Genomic DNA, 10,883 nt, shown 5'->3' with positions numbered 1-10,883 from the left:
TGTGTACGTATATATATAGAAATGTAATTGATTACTGTACATACGTCCATAATGCAAAAACGTATGCAATAGAGACAATTCAGATTGATTACATTTAAATTTATTTAACATTTTTTAAACAAAAACCAGTTTCTAACATAAAATGCATATATACTGTATACCTTGCATACAAATGCACTATATGTTTTATGTATTTAAAACTAATACTTTATACCTTTTCAGATTTTTATACGTATATTTATAAATAGCAATTTAAATTATTTTCTTTAATTTTAGATGCCACAGAAATGTTGTGCCTGGTTGCACGTCTAATTATGGTACACAGAAGGAATATACTAATGTTTTCAGTTTTCCCAAAGTTCCTGTTCGATGTAAACAGTGGATTAAAGCAATACATAGAAAAGATTTTGAACCAAGTACTAATTCTGTAGTTTGCATACATCATTTTGATGAACAGTTTTTATTAGAGAAGATAGCGCAGTGCGTGATGATGGTACTGTTCTCACTATTCGACGTAAACATCCAAGTCTAAAAAAGGATGCATTTCCTACAAAATTTCCAAATCAGCCATCATACTTATCTACTATACTTCCAACAAAAAGACGCAATACAGAAGAAAGATCACTTGAATTGCTTGAATGAGAAGAAAAAAAGTATAAAAATTGGTTATCCACAGATAAGATTACTTTTAAGGAGTTAGAAAAAATTAGAAGGAAAAGAATTCCTGAAGATTGGATTACAATACCATCTGAAATAGATTCATTACAATATACAGTCGACTCCGCATAAGTCGGCACCCCAAGGGGAAGTGGAAATGTGTCGAGTTATTCGATGTGACGACTAGAGCGAAGTTGGAAAAAAACCACAAAACTACAATTAATAAAATACAGTAGTGCGTTATAGTAATTGTAAATGGAAAACACAATATAATAGTAATTGTAATTGTAAATAGTAATTGTAAATAGTAATCTGTAATTTCATCTACAGAGTAATTGTAAATGGAGGACACAATGCATTGTGTCCTCCATTTACAATTTACTCTGTAGATGAAAAACTGAAAAATTCGTTTAGTGTTGTTTGTTTTGAGCACTTAACTGTCTCGACTTTCTGTTTCATCGATCGTGAATGCTTTTAAAACATCGTCTTCGCAATTGCCAATTGTCGGCAAGTAACGTCTAAGGATTCTTAATGCCTCTGGCATGAGAAAATGCAAAATTGGATTCTTGTGTGACGTTGATGTAGACTGTATTTTCTTTTTGTTTATCTGTTATTATTTTATACATAAAAATACATAAAATGTTAAGGCAGTTTTATTAATATGTATATATATGTATATTAATATATTATTAAATATACTACTAAATAAATCGACTCCCCCTCCTGAAAAAAAAGAGTTCGCACCACACGTGCGGAGTGAATTCATTTTTTTCAGGAGGGGTGACGACTTATTGGAGTGTGGGACAGCAAAAGTATGTCGACTTATCCGGTGGTGACGAGTTAAACGGTGTCGAGTAAACCGAAGTTTTTTAACATTAATGTCTATGTAAGTCGGCCGGGACCACGGAAAACTGACTATTTCTCCGGATGTCGACTTATGCGGACTCGACTCAGTCGAGTGCGCATAAGTCGACATCCGGATAACTCGACACCATCGGTTAAGTAGTCAGTTTTCCGTGGTCCCGGCCGATTTACATAGACATTAATGTTAAAAAACTTCGGTTTACTCGACACCGTTTAACTCGTCACCACCGGATAAGTCGACATACTTTTGCTGTCCCACACTCCAATAAGTCGTCACCCCTCCTGAAAAAAATGAATTCACTCCGCACGTGTGGTGCGAACTCTTTTTTTTTCAGGAGGGGGAGTCGATTTATTTAGTAGTATATTTAATAATATATTAATATACATATATATACATATTAATAAAACTGCCTTTACATTTTATGTATTTTTATGTATAAAATAATAACAGATAAACAAAAAGAAAATACAGTCTACATCAGGGGTGGGCAAATACTTTAAAGCGCGGGCCAAAATGAAATTTTCAAATGTCTCCCGGGCCGGAGGACTATACCGCGTATGCTTTGCACAAGCGGATGTTTTGGATGGAGTTTTTTCCCTGCCCAATTTTTTTTTTTTTTGACAAAAACACTAAGTATCATTTCAATTTGAATAAAATATGTCACGTAATTTTTAAAGAAATATTATTATAAATAAATGGCTATTAGATAAACCAGTCAATGAAAGATTTTATTTTGTTACTTATTTATGTCTTAACGCAGTGGTTTCCAACCTTTTTGTACCTGAGCCCCCCTTTAAAAAAAAAAAATTCTTGCGCCCCCTTAATTTTTCTAACAATCTAATTTCATAAATACTCAAAGCGCGCTCGGCTCCAAACGCGAAAGCGAGATGTTCTCGTTCCAGCAAGAGTATGGATGGATGTTTTAGCATTTGTACCCGAAAAATTCGCGGCGAGGATTGTGGTTACGTATACCTATTTTGCTGATTTATTTTTTTGACACCTATTCGACTTTTTTGGTTTGTATTCGAAAATGATATTTTGGAAACAGCTGCATGCCCCCCTTGCAACAGTCTCGGGCCCCCCCTAGGGGGCGCGCCCCACAGGTTGGAAACCACTGTCTTAACGATACAAATTATTTTATATTGACACACAGTTATTACAATTTAACATTTATATTGCATTTCGTAAATATAATAGTAAATAGAATTCAAAAAAGAAAAGAAAAACATCAAACGTTAAAATAAATATTTAAAGTTAATGCGAAACGTGAAATCTCGAATGTTCATCTGACATTATTTCTTCAAAATTGGGTTCCAAATCACTTGTAGCAATCCTTAATACCGAGTGTAGATTTTCGTCAGTAATTTGTGATCGATATTTATTTTTCGTGGAAACCATTAAAGAAAAAGTTCTTTCACAAATATATGTCGAACCAAATAAAACAAGGTATTTTTGAACATAGTTCAAAAAATGTTTGAAATGTTCGTTATTCAAAGCGCCATAGAAAGCACTCAATTCGTTTGAGTGAAAATTTTCTTTTAGTAAATTATTTGATTGTAAGTCAATTAGTTCTAGTTGAATTTCAACAGGAGCTTCTTGCACATCGAAATTGAAAGGTTGGCTAATTAATGATAAAGGTTTTTCAATAGCTTTGAAATCTTGAAATCTTCTTTGGAATTCAGAATGCAGGTCTTGTGTTATTGCACTATATTTAAAAAAATCTGTATTTTTCAATGATTCTCGCCGTGCTTGCAATGAGGGGAAATGATTTAATAATTTATTATTAAAGTTTTCAGCAAATAAATTGAGTTTTGTCATAAATGCTTTGACGTTTGAGTGCATATTGAAAGCGAATTGGTTTTTCCCTTGTAGATTTATATTTAGTTCATTCAAATATTTTACGATATCTACTGAAAACGAGAAATCGTTTAGCCAAGCCTTATTTTGCAATTCAGGAAAATCATGTAGTTTTTCTTTTATCGACAAGAAGGATACTATTTCATCAAGCAAATATTGAAATCTGTCCAAAACTTTACCAATGCTAAGCCATCTCACTTCAGTGTAATAAGGAATTTCGTAGAAGTCACTTTCAATTTCTTTCAAAAATTCAACAAACTGTCGATGATTTACGGCACGTCCTCGGATAAAATTCACAACTTTGGTCACAACAGTAACGACGTGATTCAATTTCAAAACTTTTCTGCATAGCACTTCTTGATGAATAATGCAGTGCAAAAATAATATATCGTGTTCTGGTTGTAACTCTTTTACTTTGTCGCGAATTCGTTTAAGTAAGCCTACATTTTTCCCTGTTAAACTAGGACAACCATCCGTAGTGACGCTTACTATTTTATTCCAAGTTAAACTTACTTTAACTAAACACTCTTCAACAGCGAGAAAGAAGTCTTCACCAGTAGTTGTATCTTTCATTGGATGCACACTAAGAAGTTCCTCGCTAATTTCACATTTCTTGTTAATGCCGCGAATAAATATTAATAATTGACTTGTATCAGTAATATCGCAGGACTCATCTAAAGCCAGAGAACAATAGGTAAAATCAGCAATTTTTGTTCTTAGCTGGTCAAGTAAGTTTCCTGAAATATTTTCAATCCGTCGTACTATTGTTCTTCTCGAAAGGCTTACATTTTCAAAAATATGTTTCTTTTCAGGACAACATATCTCCGACACTTGTACCATGCATTGTTTAACAAATTCTGCTTCAGAAAACGGCTTACAGAACTTAGCAATTTTGTGTGCGACAACATAACTTGCTTTTGTGGTAGATTTCTCTATATTACTTTGTTTGGTAAAAATATTTTGTTTCTTATTCAAGTTTTTTGCTAAGTTTTCTGCTACAGTTTGAAGTTCTTTTAAAGAAAGTGATGCATATTTTGGATGTTTTGTTGTAAAGTGCCTGTTTAAATTGTATTCTTTGAAAACAGCAATTGTTTCCTGACAAACTAAACAAATTGCTTTCTTATTAATGTTTGTAAAAAGATATTTTACCGTCCAAACTTCATTGAAGTTTCTGCATTCCAAATCAACTTTTCTTTTTTTAGATTGACTCATTTTACAAAGGTCTACAAATAAATAATTTAATTAATACAATAAAATAAAACCAATGTTTTAAAATTTTACTTACAAAAAGTCCACTTTTTCAATTTTATATTTGCAAACTAATATTAGACTCGAACAAAAAAGAGTATGCGATCAGTGCTAAATCAAAATTAACAATACGCGTGGTGCGACCTGTCGTCCCTCGAAAAGTGAGAGGAGTGCAGCATATGCCGTCCACACATGCATTTCGAACCTAGCGCGATCTCCTTTGTGTTTGACGAAAAAACCGCCCTGAGAGCGATCGTCGCGACATCGTCCACACTAGTGTAGTCAGCCGACCGCCCATTTTATTACGCCTATTATATATACAGTACGCACACTAATAATGTTGATGTCAACAAAATCTCATAAAAGAGTTTAAAAAAATTTGCGTGCGGAATTTTTCAACGGGCCGGATAAAATTAGCAAAAGGGCCGGATCCGGCCCGCGGGCCGGCTTTTGCCCACCCCTGGTCTACATCAACGTCACACAAGAATCCAATTTTGCATTTTCTCATGCCAGAGGCATTAAGAATCCTTAGACGTTACTTGCCGACAATTGGCAATTGCGAAGACGATGTTTTAAAAGCATTCACGATCGATGAAACAGAAAGTCGAGACAGTTAAGTGCTCAAAACAAACAACACTAAACGAATTTTTCAGTTTTTCATCTACGGAGTAAATTGTAAATGGAGGACACAATGTATTGTGTCCTCCATTTACAATTACTCTGTAGATGAAATTACAGATTACTATTTACAATTACTATTTACAATTACAATTACTATTATATTGTGTTTTCCATTTACAATTACTATAACGCACTACTGTATTTTATTAATTGTAGTTTTGTGGTTTTTTTCCAACTTCGCTCTAGTCGTCACATCGGATAACTCGACACATTTCCACTTCGCCTTGGAGTGCCGACTTATGCGGAGTCGACTGTATATTGTAATGAATCCATTTCAGATGGTATTGTAATCCAATCTTCAGGAATTCTTTTCCTTCTAATTTTTTCTAACTCCTTAAAAGTAATCTTATCTGTGGATAACCAATTTTTATACTTTTTTTCTTCTCATTCAAGCAATTCAGGTGATCTTTCTTCTGGGTTGCGTCTTTTTGTTGGAAGTATAGTAGATAAGTATGATGGCTGATTTGGAAATTTTGTAGGAAATGCATCCATTTTTAGACTAGGATGTTTACGTCGAATAGTGAGAACAGTACCATCATCACGCACTGCGCTATCTTCTCTAATAAAAAACTGTTCATCAAAATGATGTATGCAAACTACAGAATTAGTACTTGGTTCAAAATCTTGTCTATGTATTGCTTTAATCCACTGTTTACATCGAACAGGAACTTTGGGAAAACTGAAAACATTAGTATATTCCTTCTGTGTACCATAATTAGACGTGCAACCAGGCACAACATTTCTGTGGCATCTAAAATTAAAGAAAATAATTTAAATTGCTATTTATAAATATACGTATAAAAAATCTGAAAAGGTATAAAGTTTTAGTTTTAAATACATAAAACATATAGTGCATTTGTATGCAAGGTATACAGTATACAGGGTGACAATAATTAACCCGTACAAGTTTTTTGCATCGTAAATTTATTAAAAAAATAAAAATTAGGAAAATAACAGTAGATAGCAGTGACAATACTTTATGTATTAACCAGATTTTCAACCGGTTTCAAAGTGGCCTCCTTTTGCCTTGATGCAGAGCCCCAAACGTGTTTTGAAATTCTTGGCGATGGGCCGCAGCTCTTTCGGAGACAATTTGTCCCACTCCCGGCGCAAGGATTGCTTCAGCGACTCCAAACTTTCATGGCGCTTAGAACAGGCCCTGGCCTCCAAAATGGACCACACACTGTAGTCCATTGGGTTCAGATTCGGCAAGTACGGTGGCCATTCCGCAGACGAGATGAAATCGGGAAAATGAGCCTTGCACACTCCTGAGTCTTCTTCGCCCTGTGTGTCGGCGCCGAGTCCTGCTGAAACGTCCATTTCGCACTGACAAAATGCTGCTGAGCCCACAGAAGTACCACAGCCTCGAGAATGTCATGGTGGTACACATCTTGATTGATTTTGGCCCCTTGATCGACGAAAACAAGGGGTGTCTTGCCGCTCGCACAAATTCCGCCCCAAACCACGACTGACATTGGATTTTGTGATGTTCGATGACGGCTGAGCTTCCAGGAGCCCCCGCGGACCAGTTCCTGTCGTTTTGATGGTTGTACGGAGAAAAGCTTGTTGTCTGTGAAGAGAATGCACTCCCATTGTCGACCTGCGGCCCGACGCTTGAGTTAACGGGATCTTTGGAGTCTCACGCACTTGTTTTCATCGGTGAGGAGCTGAACCTTTTGGAACTTGTAGGGCTTGAGTACGAGTTCCTTTTTCGCCATTAACCGCACCGATTCGCGATTGATTCCGATCTCGCGAGCAATTTTTCTCATGGAGACCTTTGCATTTCGGTCAACTCGCTTTTTGATGATCTTGCGGTTCCTAGACGTGTTGACGGTGCACTTTCTTCCACGTCCGGGACGGTCACCATCGTGGCCAAGCTCCTTAAATCGCCGAACTGCATCTGAGACTGTCATTTTGGGAACACCGAGCAAACGAACAATTTCACATTGTCGTTTTCCTTGCCGGAATAGCTCTAAAATTGCACAACGTTTGTTCGCCATCCTTAAATAAGTAAAAAACTAACTCTTATTACAACGAAAGCACATCTACATGCGCAGGAAATCACGGAGAATTAAACACAACAGTATACAAATTAGTGACGTAAAAAAATTCAGTTGCAGCATTGCTACAAACTTTGTACGGGTTAATTATTGTCACCCTGTATATGCATTTTATGTTAGAAACTGGTTTTTGTTTAAAAAATGTTAAATAAATTTAAATGTAATCAATCTGAATTGTCTCTATTGCATACGTTTTTGCATTATGGACGTATGTACAGTAATCAATTACATTTCTATATATAGACGTACACAGTGGTGATATTCGAAATATTTAACAAGGGGTTCGCTAGCAGAAAATTTTTCCCTGACAATCACCGACAAACGAAATGGAAGTTTTGGCTAGAAATACAATACCTTTTCTTGCAACCATATATCTAACAATCAGTGACGTATTTAGAACGTAATGAGCCATGGGAGAAGGCCAGGTAACAATAGTATTTTAGAGCTGTCGACCTTTTTTTTTTTCTTTTTTAAGGCAGAGAAATTCTTTACCGCAATATCGCGCTTCTAGAAATAGGCACATGTCATTATCTCTCGAGATACATTATACTTTTTCTTTCGCTGTCCATAGCCCGACACGTGTTCCACAGCCATCTTATATTGTCTCGCGCGCATGGCATTCTGTGATCTCTCTTGTGACTGGATCTACTTTCAAGAACACTCTTGAATCGATCGCGATTAAACCTCGATTGAAACGCTCGAGAGAGATCGCACCAAGACATACTCCCTGACCTTGCTCACAATCTAGATTGAAATGCTCGGTGCAGACGAGGTATAAGGCCCTAGTTTAGTAGTATTACAGAGTATAATACGCATATTTTAATATATTTAAAAAAAAAAACAAACCCACTGAGAAATGTTCCGTGTGTTTAACAAGGTTCGGGAAACTGAAAATTTTAACAACGGGTTCGGCCGAACCTGTGCGAACCCGCCGAATATCACCACTGGACGTACAGTACAAAGAGTTGGGAACTGTATCTTTACCATTATTTTTCGTTCGACATATGGTATTCTTGGAACATATTGTTTTATTTTTTTGTTTGTAAGAATTTTTATAAATCCAAATTTATACATCATATTTTCAAAAAAATATATAAAATATGAATCATATTGTTTAAATTTTAGAATAGTTTAAACAAGTTTAGTATTATATTGATCATTTGCTTATACATGTATATTTACATGTAAAAATGATAAATGTATATAGCTCTAAATTCTTATTTCGTTAATAAGTTATCTTACTTACTCAACCAGGAAAAAATAAAATAACCAAACTACATTAAATTATCAAAGAATGAACTTTTTGAAAATCATTTACATTGAAAACATCAGTTAGGCTTAGCGTTCATGAATAAAAATAGCTCATTTTCTTTGATCTTCACATATTAAATCTTAATCTATTGTAATTCAAGTTTAACTTACTTTATTGATTTAATATTAATCCATGGAAATAGTTTACAACTAATAATTTTTTTAACATCTGCATCCAACTACAGCTAATCCGATCACAAACGAAATCTCGTTCAGGTCTATCTTGTTCTAACGTGTTTCTAACGGACCCGAGGAATGACGTCACCAAAAGTTTCGGCTTCGGGGTTACGGCCTGTATCATCTAGACGGCTTTGGCATAGTCCCCGACCTCGCTCACAATCTAGATTGAAATGCTCGGTGCGAACGGGGTATAAGGCTCTAGTTTAGTAGTGTTACAGAGTATAATACGTAAATTTTAATATATTTTTTAAAAGAAACAAAACTACTGAGAAATGTTACGTGTGTTTAACAAGGTTCGGGAAACTGAAAATTTTACCAACGGGTTCGGCCGAACCTGTGCGAACCCGCCGAATATCACCACTGGGTACACGTAGCGTTCGGTAGTGGTAACGTGTGTTATTTTTAGTAGAATTAAACGGGTCAACTTAGGATAGGCGTTACCGAGTGCATTCCGTTTCCGCTCATCGTGTCGAAGACCAGACCCTAAACACTGAGAGTTCGGTGGTAGGATTGCGCCCAGCTCGGACGGGCTGGCAGCATTGAGTTTTTCGGGTTTTCTCCTTGCCGATGACGCTTGAATAGGGGCCAGCTTCGCATAAAAGTCCTCCCAGAAGGCATTTTATCTCCCCTCGCGTACGTTAAGGCCGTCTTCTATAAGGTCGACTAGCGATCAATACCAAGCTATTCGGAGTATATTGCCTAACTGTCACATAAACTACATATAAACCCCCCTGTTTACTGAAAGAAAGAAAGAAAGGATATGCGTTACGTAATGTAGGATTTGTATATGTACGACGTGCTATGGAGGTAACGTATTTTTAAAATGATCCCGTTCAATTATTACTAAAGATTCTTATACAGTAATTATTTAACAGTGACGAAATGTACCACAATTTATATTGAAACACAAAAGAAATTTTATACAGAATATATATATATATTAGCTGATTAACTGTGCCACTAACTCAATAATATAATGTTTTATTAATAAACGATTTAAGACTATACAATAAAGGCTGTCGATGTCCCTTCTTATGGTGAGAAACGACATCGAAAATCCTTTATTAATTTTATAATTATTGTTCTCGCAATTTTATTAAATAATGTTTTGTAATTAATAAAAGTTTATTTATTAAATATTACCAAATGTTCGGTTTAATTCTCGCAAATTATTCTGTATAAATTTCGCATTTATTTTAGATTAACAGAGTCACATAAAAAGAAAATTATATAGCAGATGATTAATAAAAAAGAATCTCATCAAGTACTAAAAGACTCGATTCTTATCAGTATTTATTAATGACCTATCAATAAAATTTATTAGTCTCTGGTCTAAACGTATAAACGACTTATAAATTTTATACGAAATAATGAATTTTATGTTTTCATATCGCTTACAGTATTGTATATATAATAAATAAAATGATAATAAAAAACTTATAATTATAGCTCAGATGAATATTTTCCAAGATGACATTAACAGATATTTATAGTTCAGCTGCAAAATTTCTATTTTATGTGAACATTTTCAGATTTTTCGTCATCTACTTGTTTTTAAATTGATAGTTTCAATACTAAAAATCCAATTAAATATGCCCCTTTTAATTTTGAATTAACTTTAAAATATTTCAATTTCTTATTATTAAACATCATACAAAATAATTTATTCTGGAACAAAAATTAAATTTTTTAAATTTAAAGAATTTAAGTTGTAACGTAAAAATTGTTTATCTTATCGCCCTACATTTGTTATCACACGAAGGTTAATTTGTTCCGAATACGTAACACCTCGTTTTGTTGAAGTGTTTCCTATTTTTGCACACAAGATATACAGAAATTAAATTAAACGTATAAACATATAAAGACATGCAAATACTTATTTTATTATATTTTTCCATATTTCCTAATTTATGATAAATACAGTTCAATCTCGAAATGCGGCCGTTTGCTAGTCAGACATGTTCAGTAATTCGACAGTAGTCTACTCTCTGGTATAAATAATTACCGAGCTTCGTGCAAAGTCG

The 10,883-nt window shown here is 34.6% G+C and overlaps 1 protein-coding gene across 1 annotated transcript; it reads right to left on the bottom strand.

Moving 5' to 3' along the window:
• Positions 1 to 2,776: 2,776 nt before the first annotated feature.
• LOC136976049 (general transcription factor II-I repeat domain-containing protein 2B-like) lies at positions 2,777 to 4,591 on the bottom strand. Its single transcript, XM_067271238.1, has one exon. It carries the CDS (start codon positions 4,589 to 4,591, stop codon positions 2,777 to 2,779), a length of 1,815 nt encoding a protein of 604 aa, XP_067127339.1.
• Positions 4,592 to 10,883: the final 6,292 nt, after the last annotated feature.

Source organism: Centruroides vittatus, unplaced genomic scaffold (assembly GCF_030686945.1).
Source record: "Centruroides vittatus isolate TY-2023 unplaced genomic scaffold, ASM3068694v2 contig_1109, whole genome shotgun sequence".
Lineage (NCBI taxonomy): Eukaryota > Metazoa > Arthropoda > Arachnida > Scorpiones > Buthidae > Centruroides > Centruroides vittatus.
This window is presented reverse-complemented; position numbering and strand designations above follow the sequence as displayed.

Excerpts from the sequence above, each read along its gene's own strand:
- LOC136976049 (XM_067271238.1), bottom strand. The coding sequence starts at position 4,591 with ATGAGTCAATCTAAAAAAAGAAAAGTTGATTTGGAATGCAGAAACTTC.